At 42.6% G+C, this 20,593-nt stretch overlaps 1 protein-coding gene across 1 annotated transcript in view; it reads left to right on the plus strand.

Moving 5' to 3' along the window:
• Positions 1 to 1,024: 1,024 nt before the first annotated feature.
• The window catches only part of LOC141077996 (uncharacterized), a 91,298-nt gene continuing 71,729 nt past the window's right edge, over positions 1,025 to 20,593 (plus strand). The window contains exons 1-7 of the mRNA XM_073564787.1: positions 1,025 to 1,072; positions 2,610 to 2,759; positions 2,889 to 3,068; positions 3,143 to 3,266; positions 3,350 to 3,447; positions 3,646 to 3,736; positions 9,158 to 10,339. Coding sequence (XP_073420888.1) covers positions 1,025 to 1,072; positions 2,610 to 2,759; positions 2,889 to 3,068; positions 3,143 to 3,266; positions 3,350 to 3,447; positions 3,646 to 3,736; positions 9,158 to 10,339 — 1,873 coding nt within the window. The remainder of the gene's footprint in view (positions 1,073 to 2,609; positions 2,760 to 2,888; positions 3,069 to 3,142; positions 3,267 to 3,349; positions 3,448 to 3,645; positions 3,737 to 9,157; positions 10,340 to 20,593) is intronic.

Here is a 20,593-nt window from a genome sequence, read left to right on the forward strand (position 1 = left end):
TCTGAGGACACAGCAATGCTGAATAACAGTCTACACTGCGTCACTAGATCCTTATACAGGAGTATAATGAGGCCTCACTGTACAGGAGAGACCGGAGAGAGGAGCAGAGGCCTGATCACAAGAGCTGACAATCTGAGGAGACAGCAATGCTGAATAACAGTCTACACTGCGTCACTAGATCCTTATACAGGGGTATAATGAGGCCTCACTGTACAGGAGAGACCGGAGAGAGGAGCAGAGGCCTGATCACAAGAGCTGACAATCTGAGGACACAGCAATGCTGAATAACAGTGTACACTGCGTCACTAGAGCCTTATACAGGGGTATAATGAGGCCTCACTGTACAGGAGAGACCGGAGCGAGGAGCAGGGGCCTGATCACAAGAGCTGACAATCTGAGGACACAGCAATGCTGAATAACAGTCTACACTGCGTCACTAGATCCTTATACAGCGATATAATGAGGCCTCACTGTACAGGAGAGACCGGAGCGAGGAGCAGGGGCCTGATCACAAGAGCTGACAATCTGAGGACACAGCAATGCTGAATAACAGTCTACACTGCGTCACTAGAGCCTTATACAGGGGTATAATGAGGCCTCACTGTACAGGAGAGACCGGAGCGAGGAGCAGGGGTCTGATCACAAGAGCTGACAATCTGAGGACACAGCAATGCTGAATAACAGTCTACACTGCGTCACTAGATCCTTATACAGGGGTATAATGAGGCCTCACTGTACAGGAGAGACCGGAGCGAGGAGAAGAGGCCTGATCACAAGAGCTGACAATCTGAGGAGACAGCAATGCTGAATAACAGTCTACACTGCGTCACCTAAGCCTTATACAGGGGTATAATGAGGCCTCACTGTACAGGCAAAGACCTAAAACGAGGACTGTGGAAAACGGATTTCTATTTAAAAAAGAGCCAAACTTCCCATCACGTCTTCACTCCGGAGATCATGTGACCCCTGACTCCTCCCCTCCTGTGACCTCATCACAGGTCCTGTGCACACAGAGCAGCCATATATGTGGCGGACCCTCCTGCACCTTCTGCTTTCTGGGCCGGTTCCTCCTGTGAGTCCTATTAACCCTTTCGCTCCCTGTCTTCTCCTTTCTGACAGGACAATCTCTGAATTCGGACAGTGTGACAGGAATTTCAGCAATGTGGAAGGAAGAAATGACAATTTTAGTGTTTTCCTCACAGAAATGTGACTTTTCCCCCCAATGTATCATTGTCCTACAGGTGACAGGAGCGCTGAGGCCGCACAGTGCGCTGTGTCTCCTGAGTGCCGATACCCCACAGGCTCGGGAGGGAAGGGGCGCCATTGTGGCTGGGATAGACGGCGGACGCCGTGTGACGTGTGAAGAGCTCTGACACCAGAACAGCAGAGACCCCACAAGTGGCCCCATGTTACCCCCTCCACCTCTGGGGGCTCATCTAGGGGGCAGGGAGGATTATTAACCCTCAGGGGGTCACAGAATTGTGTAACATTGAGCGGAGGAATGAAATGTTCCCACTAAAATGTCGCTCTGTCCCCAAGTCTGTAATTATCACACGGGAGAAGAGGAGAAAACAGAAACCACTTGTTCCACAATTTCCCCTGAGCGCCGATACCCCATAAGGGGCCGGACACAGGAGGGAAGGAGCGCCGTCTGACAGGGCCGAGTCTGCTCTTATGGTGTTAGGGGGTCACATTATCAGAGCCCCCAATAAGAGGCGCCATGTTACACCCCCCACCTCTCAATTACTCATCTGTCTCCCAGAATTTTATACCATTGGGCGATGAAGAAAAAATAATTACATTTTACCACAAAAATAGTCTTAGCCCCAGATCATGCCATAGAAGCTGTCAGTGCTGAGAGAGACTGGATTGTTGGAGCCGCCTGAAGAAGGAGCCGCTGTGCTCTGCAAGCTGCAAACATACTATTATCTGGTTATAAAGGCGTCACTCCTAGAATAGTTATATCATCATTGGGCACAAAAGTCTTCACATCCATCTTGTAATATAGGAAAGCCTAAGGCCAGAAATAAACCCCATAAATCACTGTACATGGAGACTTTGGGGTCAGATCATTTCTGTCCGTTGTGTTTGTGGAAACAAAAATCTTTTCTAAAAGCCTCAAACTTCTGTGTGTGACTCAGAGCTGAGATCTAACGTGAGAGAAGATTCCAGTGCGGGGAAGACGGGAAACCTTCATATAGACGGCCGGTGGGGATGGAGGCAGTGACCGACTCTGGCCAAATCTGTCTCTAGAGCCGCAGTAGGAGATGAAGATGTCGTCCTCATCATGAAGGAGTTATTTCTCATGTCGCGTGTAATGAATATCTCCTGCAGTATTGCTAATGCCGATTCCAGTGTCGGTAATGAGACGAGAATTAGCGTTATGGAAGATGAGTCTATGAGGAACGTGTTCAGCTGCCGACTCTGAGGAGGAAACTGCTTGTTGTCTGTGGCCTAAATATATAGGTTTTATTAGTAGATGTCAGGGAAGAAAACTAAACCCTGTAAGATAATAAATCTCCTCATATGTTTCCCTTATTATCTCCAGTAATTGTATTATTACACAGGATTCTTATGATGTTACATCGGATCATCTTCTTCTCATTCAGGTCTCTACAATATCGGATCCTCTCAGTGAAGATCTTCTACAGAAGAGAATTTTCCTGATTTACCCATCAAGGATGGATATGGACAGAGACAGGATGGCGGAGAGGATGTTACACCTCACCCTAGAGATCCTCTTCCTTCTCACTGGAGAGGTGAGAGATTCTGATGACATCACATTACATCATTCTTATCTATGGGAATAACAGATGGACAGAACTGGAGAGGTGAGGACTCTGGGAATGTCTGTAGTGAGATTTATTAATGTGTCTCTCCATAACCAGGATTACACAGTGGTGAAGAAGACCTCTAGTGATCGCTGTCAGTACCCTGTGTCTGAGGGATGGGGAAGACCCCTGAGCCCAATCACGGGGCCTCCACCTCAACCCTTGATCCATGAGGACATCAATGACCAGAAGATCCTAGAACTCACCTACAAGATGATTGAGCTGCTGACTGGAGAGGTGACACTGCTGGGACATTATACAGTAACACTATGAAGGGATCGGGGGGATGACGGTATCATTGTATGTGTCAGGTTCCTATAAGGTGTCAGGATGTCGCTGTCTATTTCTCCATGGAGGAGTGGGAGTATTTAGAAGGACATAGAGATCTGTACAAGAACGTCATAATGGAGGTTCCCCAGCCCTTCACATCTCCAGGTAATAGACAGGACTAAATACACACGGCCTATAATTATCTGTATGTAGAGAATGAATTCAGTCCCTGTATGTGTTTCCTCCAGATCTATCCAGTAAGAGGACAACACCAGAGAGATGTCCCCGTCCTCTTCCTCCACAGGACTGTAACCAAGAAGATCCCAGTGCTCCTCAGGATCATCAGGTAGATGGAGAGAAGGTGTCAGGAGATCTCCCCTATGATGTGTAGACGGCTGTGAAGGTCTTGTGCTCAATCTTGTTTTATCCACCAGTATTATATGTTTTATACTTGTGTAATGAGAACGGTGGAGATGGCAGGATTAGAGCTGATCATAGATGGGACGTCTCCATCTGTCAGTGACTTTTACAATATTTGTTTCAGGGTGAAGATCTGACCCATATTAATACTACAGAGACATATGTGAGAGATGATGAGCGGTGTAAAGAGGAGATTCCCACATATGACTACCCAGGTGAGTAGTAACCACTGAATGCAGAGAAGTCACAGATTCCTCTCAGTCACCGGCTGTGGCTGCTTTATCGGTGGGGTAGTCCGGCCGTATTACCATGATCACCATTTTTCCTCTAGACCACAACATTCTCCTCCACCCAAAACTGTTCAAATGACTTTGGGCAGTGAAAGCCCTTTTCTATAGAACTTACAGCCAATTACATTGTTTTTGATCCTAAGGAATTCAGATTACTGCACAATCTCTCCTGAAATGGGGAGCAATATTATTTTCTCTGATCTTCTGGTCAGGATCCATAGTAGCTCCAATGGTCCACCATAAATGAGGGCAACTCTGGTTTACTGTTGTGTAATCTGTATTTGTAGTTTTCAGTTAATGAGATTCTCGTGCTCTGGGGCGGGGCTGTGGGTGGGGCTGTGGGCGGGGCTTTATGTGGTGCTCTGATTACATATTCATCTGTATTGGCTTATGACAGGTCGCTGACCCCTCACTGACCTGCCCCCATTATTACATAATGCATATAATAGCATTGATATTATTGGTGATAATGCCTATAATATTGTGGCTATTGTGAGGCTTAGAAAAAAATTACATCCAGCAAAATGTCACCGGCGATGGCGGCGCCTGCGCAGTATCATCTATATCAACTATATCAATTTTTTTTGTTAGGAAGTTATAAAGGTTAAAAGTTAAACAGTGATTTCTCATTTTTACAACAAAATTTACAAAACCATTTTTTTAGGGACCACCTCACATTTGAAGTGAGTTTGGGGGTCAATATGACAGAAAATACCCAAAAGTGACACCATTCTAAAAACTGCACCCCTCCAGGTGCTCAAAACCACATTCAAGAAGTTTATTAACCCTTCAGGTGCTTCACAGGAATGAATGGAATGTGGAAATAAAAATAAACCTTTACTTTTCTTTCACACAAATTTTCCTTTAGACTTATTTTTTTTTTACTTTCACAAGGGTAACAGGAGAAAATGGACGATACATTTTGTTTTACAATTTCTCCTGAGCATGCCGATACCCCATATGTGTGGGAGATCTACTGTTTGGGCACACGGTAGGGCTGAGAAGGGAAGGCGCTCCATTTGATTTTTTGAATGTAAAATATGCTGGAATAATTAGCGGTTGCCATGTTGCGTTTGGAGAGCCCCTGATGTGCCTAACCAGTGGAAACCCCCAACAAGTGACACCATTTTGGAAACTAGACCCCTTAGGGAACTTATCCAGATGTGTATTGAGCACCTTCAACCCACAGGTGCTTCACAGAAGTTTATAACATGGCACCATGCAAATAAAAAAAAAAAAAGATTTTTCACAAATCTTTTTAGCTCCATATTTTCCTTTTTCATAAGGGGAACAGGAGAAATTTCTCCATACAATTTATTGTGCACTTTCTCCTGAGCACGCCGATACCCCATATGTGGGAGAATACTACTGTTTGGGCGCATGGCAGAGCTCGGAAAGGAAGGAGCGCCATATTGGAGAGCAGATTTTGCTGGAATTGTTTGTGGGTGACATGTCACATTGTCAGAGCCCCTGAGGTGCCAGAACAGCATAAGCCCCAAAAGTGACTGCATTTTACCAAATACTTCCCTGAATGAATTCTTCTCGTGGTGCAGTGAGCATACTGACACCACAGCTGTTCCATAGAAAATTATACCTTTGGGCAGTGAAGAAAAAATAATTACATTTTTACCACTAAAATGTTGTTTTAACCCCTGATATTACATTGGAAAATATATAGATAGGTAAATGGTCACTACACCCAGAGATGAATTAACAGAGAGGAGTCGTTTCCAATTCCCAGAGGGGTGTCATTTCCAAAATGGGGTCACTTCAGGGGGGATTCTGCTGTTGTGGCACTTTGGAGAGCCGCTAAGTGCCAGAACAACAGAATCCCCCCTGAAGTGACCCCATTTTGGAAATGACCCCCCTCTGGGAATTCATCTATGGATATAGTGACCATTTTCACTACATGGATGATTTCCAGAAACACGTAGAGGAAGATTCAGAGCAAAAATTGTAAAAATGTCATTGTAGTGCCCAATATATTGTGCCCAGCTTGTGTCTCTGGAGACCTCCCCCCACCTACCCCCGGAAATTGTTAAGTCAGCTCTACTCAAATGTGTCTGTCACTAAATAAACCAAATGCTTGAATGTCAAAACAGTTCAAAAACGTGGTTCTGTGTGGGAGATTGTAAAGCAGTCATGGAGGCATAAGGCTGGCAGTGATGGGCATTGTGGGTAATAATAGCGGGGATCATGCCTCATTCCTCTCTAGGAACATACACGACATCTTCTCTGGGGGTTCTTTCTTGTTTCAGTTACTGGGATGAGTGCAATAAAATGTCGCTCAGTGAGTCTTCTGACATCTTCACATTCTAAAGGATTGGCGGGGACAAAATTATCAAAAACAAGATTTTCAGTGACCTTTTCATGATGATCAAGGAAAGTATCTGCATTTCTGGCTTTTTTGTATAACGCAAAGGAATTATATGTGGCCACCTGCAACAAATACATGACTAACTTGTTATACCAGACATATGATTTTCTTGATACCTGGTATCGCTGTAGAACCTGATCTGCAAGGTCCACACCCCCATATATTTGTTGTAGTCAGTGACAGACACAGGTTTTGGAGTAGTGGATCCCTGTTGGTCTGCAGTGGCCCTTGTGGCATCTGTGTGGATCGAGCTCAGGATAAATATATCTTTTTTATCCTTATACTTAAGCGCAAGCAGCTCTCCATTGTGTAAACCCCCTGACTGCCCCTTTCAGAACTTTTTGCTGACCAATGATTGTGGAAACCCCTGACGGTTTTTGCGAATGGTCCCACAAGCCCCTATGTTATGTTCAACCAGACTTTTAAATAGGGGTATGCTGGTGTAGTAGTTGTCAACATACAGATTGGAGCCTTTTTGTAAAAATGGAGTTATCAGCTCCCAACCAATTTTTCCAGATGTCCCCAGATAAGTAGGGCCTCCTGGTGGGTTTAGTTGGCTGTCTTTCCCCTCATAAATGTGAAAAGCTGATGTGTATCCGGTTGAACTCTCGCACATTTTATAGAGCTTTATTCTGAACCTTGCCCTCTTAGAAGGAATAAATTGCTTGAGGTGCAGTCTTCCTTTGAATTTTACAAGGGACTCATCAATGGAAATGTTTTCTGTTGGGGTGTAGAGCTTTAAGAACTTTTCTGTCAAGTCTTTGATGATGGGTCTGATTTTGAATAGTCTGTCATGTTCTGGGGCATTTCTGGGCAGACATTGACTATTGTCATTAAAATGCTAAAATCTCATGAGCATTTGATAACGGGTCCTCGGAAGAACAGCAGAAAACATAGGGGTGGCTTGAACAGGGCGGTTGGACCAATAGGACTGAATGCTCGTTTTTTAACAAGCCCCATAGCGAATGTAAGTCCTAAAAATGTTTTCATTTCTAGGACATTAGTTGGTTCCATAAATTTGACCTAGCATAATAGGATCGTGGATTCTGGCTGATGAATTGGGACGCATATAATTTGTAGGACAATATGCTCTAGCAAGCTATCTGTCAGAAACAAATTAAAAATAATAATTGGTCCAAAATTTTCCACCTCCACATTTATACCAGGAATGGCATTAAAATTAGGGATGAATGGAATAGCCGAATCCGAATCTTTCCATCTAGGAAATGCTACATCAAGAGGCAAAGCCCCTTGGACATTGGTGTGCACCAATTCACGAGCACTAGGGACAGTTCTAGTACTGGGCATTGTTCCCTGAGTTGGTGACATTTCTCCAGAAGCGCTATTTGTCCTTCTTGTTGTACTGGTCCTTGTGTGTGAGGATGGACCAGAATCACTGCTCATTTCTGAGCTATCACTGTCGCTGCTACTAAAGCCCTCGAAATCCACATCGCCATCTGACACTGCACTTTCTTCACTGTCAGAACATAAAAGTGCATAAGCCTCCTCTGCACTATAAAACTGACCGGCCATTTTATTCGTTTTTATTTTTTTACCGGAAATTGAAAACTACGACGTGACCAAATATTTGGGGAAACATTTGAGAAAAGCCTAATTCTTTAGCCTAATCCTAACTTTAGGATAAACCCTAACTTTAGCCCCAACACTAACCCTAGCTTTAGCCCCAACACTAACCCTAACTATAGCACTAACCCTAACCTGCCTTATCTGTTTTTTACTTTATAGCACAATCGCTGACTGACACAGCTGTTCCCAGCAGCACTTGTAACACTGTTTCTCCTCTAATCTCTCACTGACAGGAGATCTGAGGAGAAACAGCGTTTTTATGGGGCAGATCGCCCGGGAAAGTTCACTGCTGCAACAAACTTTCCTAGTGATTTGACTCATTGGCTGGTGTGACGCTGACGTCATCAGGACCTGAACCAGTCAGATGTCAATGAGGTCGAGGGTCACAGGATGTGTTGTGCGGCGAAATCCCCTAGTTATAAGGTACGTGGGGTCCCGATGAGCACAAAACCGCCGACTGTAGACAAACGTCCGCGCTGCACAAAGCCCTGCTAGCGCCGATGTTTATCTAACGTTGGTGGTCACGAAGCGGTTAAGTTAAGGGTGCCATAATTCCTGTCCAGGCCGATTTCATGAGTTTTATTTTTTTTTTCATTCTGTGGAAGCATGGCTGAAAAGCAATGTCTGACTTTCATTTGCTCATTTTCATAGATTTTTTATTTATTATTACTTTTGTCAGATTCAAGTTATTTCTGTGACCATTGTGGGTTTTTCTGTCATCAAACGAGGGGTATCAACAATTTTAACCACGTGTGTAGGAGGAGTGAATATTTTGACTCCACGGCCACTTCCCGGAAATTAACACGCAGTGGATGTTGGAGAGTGAAAATTAAAAATTTGCCATTTTCTTACCCAGCACATAGTGCCCAGATTGTGCTCCAGGAGACACACACCAAAAATTAAGTGGATTCTTCTCACTATAATATTGCTAAATACAGGGATCCTAAATGTTGTTTGCGCACACTGCAAGACTCCGAAGTGAGAGCGGATTTTGCTGGATTGGTTTATGGAAACCTTGTTGCTTTTCAACAGCCTTTGAGTCACTAATAGTGCGGGAACCTCTGTCTTTCCAATGACAGATGATGGACCTGAGTGGGGACTTGTTTTTGTGAGATGAGAATTGGTATTATTTTCTCCCACATAACATTGATTGTTCATTCTGCCTCCCAAATATTGAATAAAAAGAAACCAAACAGTTGAACACCGCACACTACTGGTTCATCCAACAAGGTTTTCTATTAGACTGTGAACGGTCATTGTCTTGGTAAATAATTAAAGTTTTTTACATAGCTTGCCATTTTTATGGACAGTTTAAGTAGAAATGTTCAAAAATATAAAACTCAAGGATATTTTATTAAAAATAATTGTTTTTATCTTAGCAGATGACTGTACCAGGAGATCAGAGGGACAGCTGACATCTTCAAGTTTTAAATCTGATGATCTTGAGATCCTACAAGATACAACTGAAGTGAATGCCATTACTCCAGATATACCATCATCCATTCACAGCAAAGATCTGTCATCTGATCCTATGAAACAGGTCCCATCTTCTGATTCATTACTGACTACTAAGAAAAATCAAAGTCACAAAAGAGGCATTACAAAACAAACTGCTCCTTTAGCAAAGAAGCTTTTTTCATGTTCAGAATGTGGGAAATGTTTTGCACGTAAATCACTGCTTGTTGCTCACCATAGAACTCACACAGGGGAGAAGCCTTTTTCCTGTTCAGAATGTGGGAAATGTTTTAATCAGAAATCGGTTCTTGATAGACACCAGAGAACTCACACAGGGGAGAAGCCTTTTTCCTGTTCAGAATGTGGGAAATGTTTTACACATAAATCAGATTTTGTTACACACCATAGAACGCACACAGGAGAGAAGCCTTTTTCCTGTTCAGAATGTGGGAAATGTTTTCACAAAAAATCACTTTTTCTTATTCACCATAGAACTCACACAGGAGAGAAGGCTTTTTCCTGTTCAGAATGTGGGAAATGTTTTAACCAGAAATGGCATCTTGTTAGTCACCAGAGAACTCACACGGGGGAGAAGCCATTTTCCTGTTCAGAATGTGGGAAATGTTTTAACCAGAAAAGGAATCTTAATGAACACCAAAGAACTCACACAGGAGAGAAGCCTTTTTCCTGTTCAGAATGTGGGAAATGTTTTAACCAGAAATGGCATCTTGTTAGTCACCAGAGAACTCACACGGGGGAGAAGCCATTTTCCTGTTCAGAATGTGGGAAATGTTTTAACCAGAAATGGCATCTTGATCGCCATCAGAGCAGTCACACAGGGGAGAAGCCTTTTTCCTGTTCAAAATGTGGGAAATGTTTTAACCAGAAAGGGAATCTTAATGAACACCAAAGAACTCACACAGGGGAGAAGCCTTTTTCATGTTCAGAATGTGGGAAATGTTTTAACCAGAAAGGGAATCTTGATATACACCAAAGAACTCACACAGGAGAGAAGCCTTTTTCCTGTTCAGAATGTGGGAAATGTTTTAACCAGAAATCAGATTTGGTTACTCACCATAGAACTCACACAGGGGAGAAGCCTTTTTCCTGTTCAGATTGTGGGAAATATTTTAACCGGAAAGGGAATCTTGTTAGACATCAGAGCAGTCACACAGAGGAGAAGCCTTTTTCATTTTCTTAATGTGGGAAATATTTTACTTGGAAATCAACTGTTAATAAACATCAGAGATGTCACATAGGGGAGAAGCCTTTTTTATGTTCATAATGTTGAAATAGTTTTAATGGCGAGTACTCCGGCAGCTGTGCTCTGCTTGTGAGCAACGCATTATGTCCCTGCCATGTGCTGCTTACAAGCATGAACCAGTTGCTGGTATCAGAGCAGGATTCAGCAAGGGAGCGCCGGGTAGGTAAGTGTAATGCTTTTTAATAATGTTTTGTGATGGGGCCATGGATACCAGGATGGGGGCCAATTATAAGGATTGGGCTATGCATACCAGGACTGGAATGGGGGGCCAGTCATACCCGAATAGTGATGGTGCCCTGCATACTAGGAAGAGATGGGGGCCCTGCATACCAGGATAAGGATGGGGGCCAAGCATACTACGATGAGATGGGGCACTGCATACCAGGAGCGGGATGGGGCCAATCATGCCACAATAGGATGGGACCCTGCATACTAGGATAAGGATGGGGCCATGCATACTAGGATAGGGATGAGGGATCTATGTATACCAGGGTAGGGATGAGGGGGCCATGTGTATCAGAATAGGGATGAGGGGACCATATATACCAGGATAAGGGATATTAAGTACAGAATTAACCACATTTTTTGCTTCTATTTTTTTTTCCTAATTTCCTCTAAACCTAGGTGCGTCTTATAGTCCAAAAAACACGGTATATATTTTTTTTTTCTCCGTGAACTCATTCCTTATGTTTGGCCTCATTAAAATAAAAACACTCATACTCCGCTGGCGTGCCGGCTCCACTTCAGTGGTGTTGAGACTCACTGTCCCGAGGCTTATGTGAGGTTCTCACATCACACGAGCCCTGCGCCCAATCAGCATCAGCTTCACTGTTCCTTCCTTTGGATATATTGAACATGAACAGGAAGCCAGGGCTGCGGCTGCTCTCTGACGGCCTCATGATGCTTGATTTGTCCGAAGGTGGGGACAGTGACGTCAGTGCTGATTGGGCACAGGGCTCACATCACGTAGCAACCTCAAGAGACCCAAGAAAGCAGATACCGACAACCTTTTTAAACATCAAAAATCCAACACAGGGAAAAGTCATTATTATACCTAGAGTGTGAGAAATGAATTACAGGAAAATCGTATTTTGTTAACAATGAAAAATAACTCAGACGAGGAGAACCTATATATATTATTCACAAATTGTACAAAAACATGATGCACGCGGCGTGCGTTCAAGAATGGAATATTATATGGGAGTTTTATAGGATAAATTCAAGGTGAGAATATTATATGGGAGTTTTATAGAATAAATTCAAGGTGAGAATATTATATGGGAGTTTTATAGGATAAATTCAAGGTGAGAATATTATATGGGAGTTTTATAGGATAAACCAAATACCAACAGAAAATAAACCACCCAAAACAAACATTTATCAGTAAAAATAACTCTTTATTAGGTAAAGTATGAAAGAATTGCTCCATATTCCGATACCCGTCACATCTTCATTTTTCATGATCTTGGGTTGGGTGAAGGCTTATTTTTTGTGTGCCGAGCTGACGTTTTTAATGATACTATTTTGGTGCAGATATGATCTTCTGATCGCCTATTATTGTATTTTAATGCAATAGTGTGGGAACCAAAAAAAACTTAATTCTGGCATTTTTTTACGTTTTTCTCATTATGCCGTTTAGTGATCGGGTTAATTCTTTTTTTATGTTGATAGATCGGGTGATTCTGAATGCAGCAATACCAAATATGTATTTTTTTATTGTTTTATTTTAAATGGGGCAAAAGGGGGAATTTGAACTTTTATATTTTTTTTTTACTTTTTTAATATTTTTAAAAACATTTTTTTTTTTTACTTTTGGCATTGTGAAGATATAGAGCATTGTTCCTTAATTAACCAGACGACTATTTTTTAGCAAACGAAGAATAATAGAATGTTATCTGTATGTTGGCTTTAAATTTAAGTGTTGATTTCTAGTTGGTCAAGAAAACAGACTTTTGTTTGTGTAAGCCGGTGATATTGACTTTTATTGTGCGCTTATCCTTGATCACTGGTGATGTTTGCTGATATGCTAATTATGCATTGTGTTATGGAGCCAGTTTGTTGACTTCTAAAGCAGAGAGGGAAAAATGATGCAAATAGTTTAAATAATCAAGTAATGCTATAATAATCTCATCTCCATTCTTACCCTTTATGTAAATACTGAATGAGGGACACTTGTTAAGTGTACAAATAGGTTACAGGCCTCTGTATAAAGAGACAGAGAGAGAAACAGCCAGAGAGATTCTGCCAAGACATCCATACATCCCAAAAGGACCAGAGACAGGACGGCAGCCATTTACATCATGGCTCCATCACGAAGGTCACGGATCTATCATTCTATAGGAAACAACCTAGGGGTTTTCAGTCTTGGTTGGAAGAAAACAGATCTGCTCCATTGACCATCGCTGAACCATGGATACGTTTGGGGAAGCCAGGTTGTGATTCTCGGATCAAGTGGCCTTGCACCTTGTATGGACTCAATGGACTGTCATCTTCCTACACTTGTTGTTACCCCATCTCTGTGTGCGTGCCACAGGTGGAGTAGTTGACAGCTGACATGTGCCGGAAAAGATGTGGGCTCAGTGATGGAGCCCACATCAAAGGAAGGGAGTCCGACATTGGAATACATTTATGCCAAATGTCGGAAAGGGATTAAAGGGGATTGTTTTTACAGAGACAGAAGTGGTAATCAATCATGTATACATACAGATAATTACAAAACTACACAGCTTCTAATGGTAAATAGTATAGAGTTAAGACAAAAAAATATAATTTGTGTAAACCATGTGTAGCTATAAAAATGCAGGCAAATGTCAAATGTTGTAACTCCACAAATAATTAAGAGTGGTGTAAGGTATGAAAGTGTGGTGTACTTAATTATTTGTACCAACTGGGGGTCTGTATGTGGGAGAGACAGGGCAAAAACTTAGAACAAGGATGAATTCTCACAACTACACAATAAGAGAAAAAAGAATAGATCTACCTGTGGCAAAACATTTTTGTAGCCCTGATCACAGCACCATGGACATGAAATTACTTGTATTAAAAAGGTAACTTCAAATCTCAGAGAAACAGAAGGATCTGGGAGTATAAACTCATGACAGCCTTTGACACTCAATGCAGGAATGAATGTGTCGCATGGATTCATGTCTTTTTATATCAATTAAGGAATTTTCTCCTCAGACCTAGTGGGGCATCACAACACAGAACCAGACCCCTATCAGGGGACAATAAAACTTTCACACTCCTAATCTATGAACTGTTCCAATATTTATGACCACCACTGTTTATCCCTCTCCCATAATGATAGTTCTACTTCACGTCATTTGTCTTACCTATTGCATTATGTCTGTGCTATGTGATTCTTCAGATTTTGTATTATTCTATGCCTGAAGAGACCTGAATTGTCTGGAAAGCTTGCAATGTGTTACCATCTTTTCAGTTAGCCATTAACCCCTTTACCCCAAGGGTGGTTTGCACGTTAATGCCCGGGCCAATTTTTACAATTCTGACCACTGTCCCTTTATGAGATAATAACTCTGGAACGCTTCCATGGATCCCGGTGATTCTGACATTGTTTTCTCATGACATATTTTACTTCATGTTAGTTTTAAAATTTCTTTGACATGACTTGCGTTTATTTGTAAAAAAATGGAAATTTGGTGGAAAATTTTGCAATTTTCCAATTTTGAATTTTCATGCCCATTAATCACACAGATATGTCACACAAAAGACTTAATAACATTTCCCACATGTCTACTTTACATCAACACAATTTTGGAACCAAAATTTTTTTGTTAGGAAGTTATAAAAGTTAGAAGTTGACCAGCCATTTCTCATTTCTACAACACCATTTTTTTTTTAGGGACCACATCAAATTTGAAGTCACTTTGAGGGGTCTATATGATAGAAAATACCCAAAAGTGATACCATTTTGAGAGCTGCATCCCTCAAGGTGCTCAAAACCACATGTCAGAAGTTTATTAACCCTTCTGGTGCTTCACAGGAATTTTTGGAATGTTTTAAAAAAAAAAAAATGAACATTTAACTTTTTTTTATAAAAACATTGCTTCAGATCCAATTATTTTTTTCCCCAAGGCTAACAGGAGATTTTGGACTGCAAAAGTTATTGTGCAATTTGTTCTGAGTACGCTGATACCTGATATGTGGGGGTAAACCACTGTTTGGGCGCATGGTAGAGCTTGGAAGGGAAGGAGCGCCGTTTGACTTTTTCAACACAAAATTGGCTGGAATTGAGATTGGACGCCATGTTGCGTTTGGATAGCCCCTGATGTGCATAAACAGTGGAAACCCCCACAAGTGACCCCTTTTTGGAAAATACACACCCCAAGGAACTTATCTAGATGTGTGATATGAACTTTGAACCCCCAGGTATTTCACTAAAGTTTATAGCGTCTGGGCGTAAAAATATGAAAATCATTTTTTCCACAAACATGATTTTTAGTCCCCAATATTTTATTTTCCCAAGGGTAACAGTAGAAATTGGACGTCAAAAGTTGTTGTCCAATTTGTCCTGAGTACACTGATGCACCATATGTGGCAGAAAACTACTGTATGGGTGCACATTGGGGCTCGGAAGGGAAGTAGTGACGTTTTAGAATGCAGACTTTGATGGAATGGTCTGCCGGTGTCATGTCGCATTTGGAGAGCCCCTGATGTGCCTAAACAGTGGAAACCTCCCACAAGTGACCCCATTTTGGAAACTAGACCCCCCAGGGAACTTATCTAAATGTGTGGTGAGCACTTTGAACCTCAAGTGCTTCACAGAAGTTTATAACGTAGAGCCATAAAAGTAAAAAATATTTTTTTCCACAAAAATGATATTTTCTAAGCCAATTTTTTATTTTCTCAAGGGAAACAGAAGAAATTGGACCACAAGAGTTATTGTGCTAATTGTCCTGAGTGCGCTGATACCCCATATGTTGGGGTAAGCCACTGTTTAGGTGCATGGCAGAGCTCAAAATGGAAGGAGCGCCACATTTTACTGTTATGGTTTGAAGGTGCCATGACACACTGGGAGAGCCCATGAAGTGCCAGAACAGTAGAACCTCCTATAAGTGACCCCATTTTATGAATTACACCTCATAATGAATTCATCTAGGGTTTGCAGTGATCATATAGACATCATAGGTGTGTCACAGAATTTTATACCATTGGGCAGCCATGCGGAGAGACTCGGGAGGAACGGAGCACTATTTGCCTATTCAAGTGAATGGGTCTGTGCACATGTCAGTGTGTTTCCACGGACCGTTTGTCCATGAGCAAAACACGCTGATGTCGATTTTTAATGTCAGCGTGGGCCACAAAACAGCCAGCATACGTGCACACATAAAACACATGGATGTCATTCATGTGACACGCATCGGCACCGGGGAAGAAGCGTTACAGTAAGCGCTGTTCCCCAGCTCCAGGTGCTGAACACGACTCTCATCATTCTCCCCTGCTTGTGCCGATCGCCGCCACAGTACCAGTACCAGAAATATCAGGACATGTGAATGAGGTGTTATAGCGGGTTTTTACGCTTGGCAGCTGTCACACACTAAAAGATGCTTTTCATTGTAAAAATAGTTTTTGCATCACCACATTTTGAGAGCTATAATTTTTTGACATTTTTTGATTGCTTTTTATTCTGATTTTTGGACGCAGAATGAACAAAAACCATCAATTCATGAATTTCTTTTGGGGGGGGGCGTTTATACCGTTCCAGGTGTGGTAAAATTGATAAAGCAGTTTTATTCTTCGGGTCAGTACGATTACAGCAATACCTCATTTATATCATTTTTTTATGTTTATACAATAAAAACTATTTTATATAAAAAATTATTATTTTTTCATCGCTTTTTCTTAGAGCTATAACTTTTTTATTTTTCCGCTGATGACACTGTATGGGGGCTTTTTTTTTTGCGGGACAAGATGTTTTCAGCGGTACCATGTTTATTTATTGATCACGTGTTTTTCCACTTTTTGCTTGGCGGTATGATGACAAAGCGTTGTTTTTTGCCTTTGCTTTTATGGTGTTCACTAAAGGGGTTACCTAGTGGAACAGTTTTATAGGGCGGGTCGTTATGGACTTGGCAATACCAAATATGTGTACTTTTACTGTTTAGATTTTTTTAATTCAAATATTTAATGTTAATAAAAAAGTCAATATTTATTCTATTATTTTTTATTTATTTTTTTTATATTTTTACAATTAGTTACATGTTTTTTTATTTCATTCTATCTTTTACACTTTGTCCCACTATGGGACAGTCATTTTTTGCAGGCTGATCGCTTTTATGGCAGGCAGATGAAGCAGCATCCCCATGTTATAGAACAGGGGTGGGGAATCTTCTTTCTTCCAATGTCCATTTGGATATTTATACCATCCTTCGGGGGCCGTACAAACTCCGCCCACAAAGTACATCCTGACTCTGGCACTGGTTTCATGACTCAATCTTTTATTGTATGCCCTTCAATGTTCAGTAGTGAACACTGCGTGTGTGTGCTAACAGAGCAAGAAGAAATTAATGAGCTTCTGGCAATCAAAATACAACTCCCTGCCCAAGAATGCAGTCCCTGAGAATCTGCTCGGGGGCCTGATAAAAGGTCATTGAGGGCCGTAAATGGCCCTGGAGCTTGAGGTTACCCACCCCTGCTATAGAAGCTGTCAGCGCTACACTTAGTGCCGTGACACTGAGAGACCGCCTGACTTGCACTGCGCATGACCAGGAAGTTTCTTAACCCCCGGATCGTGACAACATCGGGTTACCATGGCAGTGATCACGACCTTGCGTCATGTTGTGGGGTCTCCGATCCAAAGGCAGAGGGTCTGTCAGCCCTCTGCCTGCTCCTGGAATGCTGTGATCGTGTTCGATTGCAGTATTTCAGGGGTTAAAATGCCGGGAGCGGTCTGTGACTGCTCCTGGCACTTAGTGCTGGGTGTCAGCTGTGAGAATCAGCTGACACCTGGCCGCGATCGGCCGCACACCACTCGTGTGTGCTGGCGATCGCCGAGACATACTATTCCGTCAATGGTCAAATTGGCCCAGGTAACATGGACGGAATAGTACGTCTGATGTCAGAAAGGGCTTAAACACTATACCACCCTGTTATGAATGGGTCACCGACGAGAAAAAAGCAAAACAAGGTAAGTCACAGAAAACCAGAGAGGTTGGTAACTATGCAGATTGCAGATCCCTGATCCTACCACACAACTAGCAGCAGCCGTGGAGTGTACCTACGATGTTCCTAGACGCCCGTCACGGCCGGAGGACTAAATAAGCCTGAAGCATGAAAAGGGGAAAACTAACTGCCCCAGAGCAGACCCCAAAGGAATAGATAGCCCCCACACATGTATTGACGGTGAAAAAAGATGAAGGCACAAACAGGCAGGAAAATAGGTTGAGCAAACAATGGGACCCAAACTAACTAGAGAGGAAAGGAAAGACACTGTCTGCAACCTGCAAAAAACCCTACAAAAATAATGTCCAACACTTCTGATAGCAAAATTAACCCTGAAGTCACTAGACTTCTCACACTATATCAGCACTCTGAAATATTCTGAGACAGAGCAAAAAGAGACCAAACTAGTAAGGGACAAAAAGCAAATTGGCAAAATACTGATAAATAAGAGTGGAAATTAAGCACAGCCTCCAGCAGGGGCTGGCTGACCACACAAAAAACTGAATAGACCAACAAAATCAAGTGTGAACATTAGCAGAAAAACAGCTTTAGATGACTGGAACAGAGCTGAAAACCAAGACCTGACAAGCCAGAAGGAATCACCAGCAACTGAATAGGGCATCGGCTGTCTTAAATCCAATCTGAGACTCCTGAGATCCAATCATCATCCTCATTCTCAGGTGGCAGATCACCGATCAAATCAGCCTCACTACCTCCTGTTACCACCAGAGGGAGTCTGGAAGGAGAACTCACAACTGGTGAACCAGAGAATGAACTCACAACAGTAGACCCCTTGAGGAGGGGTCACCGAAGCCTCATCCACGCCACCAGGCCGATCAGGATGGGCCCGGTGAAAAGCACGAACCAATCTATTGGCATGAATATCGGAGGCAGAGACCCAAGAATTATCCTCCTGACCATAACCCTTCCATTTGACCAAATACTGGAGTCTCCGTCTAACCAAACGAGAATCCCATATTTTCTCTACCTCATATTCCACATTGCCTTCAACCAACACAGGGTCAGGAGGTGCTGCCATAGGAACCACTGGCTCAACAAACCTCTTCAACAGAAATTTGTGAAATACGTTATGGATCTTGAACATAACTGGAAGAGCCAATCGAAACGAAACAGGATTAAGAATTTCCAAACTCTTATAAGGACCAATAAATCTTGGCTTAAATTTAGGAGATGCAACCTTCATAGGAATATTCTTAGACGACAACCAAACCATATCACCCACTTTAAACTGGGGACCAATGGTCCTATGTCGGTTGGAAAATCGCTGGGCCTTTTCCTGAGAGAGTGACAACTTATCCACCACTTGGTCCCATATCTGATGCATTCTCTTAACCACAGTGTCCACACCTGGGCAGGACGAAGATTCCACTTGCCCTGAAGAGAATCGAGGATGAAACCCAAAATTACAGAAAAAGCGTGACATCAAAGTGGCAGAACTAGCTCTATTGTTCAGTGCGAATTCGGCCAAGGGCAAAAATTAGACCCAATCATCCTGATCAGCAGATATAAAGCATCTCAAATAAGACTCCAAGGTCTGGTTTGTTCTCTCAGTCTGTCCATTGGTCTGGGGATGAAATGCGGAGGATAAGGATAACTGAATTCTCAGATAGGAACAAAAGGCTTTCCAGAATCTGGAAACAAACTGGACTCCTGTCGGACACAAAGTTCTCAGGAATCCCATGTAACCGAACCACCTGTTGTAAAAACAAGGGCACCAACTCAGCGGAAGATGGCAACTTTGGGAGTGGTACAAGATGGACCATCTTTGAAAATCTATCACAAATCACCCAGATAACAGTCATTGTCTGAGAGACAGGAAGATCAGAAATACAATCCATTGAGATATGGGTCCATGGCCTCTTGGGCACCGGCAAGGGCATCAGCAACCCACTAGAATAAGAACAGGGTTTAGACCGAGAACAAGTCCCACAGGACTGTACAAATTTCCTGACGTCACGAGATAAGGTAGGCCACCAAAAGGACCGACTCACCAAATCTATGGTACCAAAAATACCTGGATGACCAGCCAATCCGGAGCAATGAATTTCAGACATCACTCTCTTTCTCCACTGGTCAGGAACATGCAATTTTCCCATAGGGCAACACTCAGGTTTATCCTCCTGAAATTCCTCCAGGGCACGTCTCAAATCGGGCGAAATGGCAGAAAGAACTACCCCCTCACCTAGGATGGTAACAGGCTTGGTCACATTAAGAGAATCAGCAAAGAAACTCCTAGAAAGGGCATCTGCCTTAACATTCTTAGTGCCCGGAAGAAAAGAGACCACAAAATTAAAACGCGTGAAAAAGAAGGCCCATCTAGCCTGTCTAGGATTCAAGCGTTTGGCCGACTCCAGATAAATTAAATTCTTGTGATCGGTGAGGACCACAACTTGATGTCTAGCTCCCTCCAACCAATGTCTCCACTCCTCAAATGCCCACTTCATGGCCAACAATTCCCGATTCCCCACGTCATAGTTGCGTTCAGATGGGGGGAACTTTTGAGAAAAGAAGGTACAGGGATTCATCTTAGAAGTCACAGGGTCTTTTTGGGACAAAACAGCTACTGCACCAATCTCAGAAGCATCTACCTCCACCTGAAATGGAAGTGAGACATCAGGTTGTCGTAAAACTGGAGCTGAAGTAAATCTCTGCTTAAGCTCCTGAAATGCTGAGATAGCCTCGGGAGACCAATTCAGCACATCAGCGCCCTTCTTGGTCAGATCAGTCAGTGGTTTGACAATACCAGAAAAATTACCTGTAAATTTACGGTAGAAATTAGCAAAACCCAAAAACTTCTGGAGGGCCTTCAAAGAAGTAGGCTGAACCCAATCATAAATGGCCTGTACCTTGGCCGGGTCCATTTCAATAGTCGATGGAGATAAGATAAATCCCAAAA

This window comes from Dendrobates tinctorius, unplaced genomic scaffold, assembly GCF_039654945.1.
Source record: "Dendrobates tinctorius isolate UK_male_01 unplaced genomic scaffold, ASM3965494v1 ptg000489l, whole genome shotgun sequence".
Classification (NCBI taxonomy): Eukaryota; Metazoa; Chordata; class Amphibia; order Anura; family Dendrobatidae; genus Dendrobates; species Dendrobates tinctorius.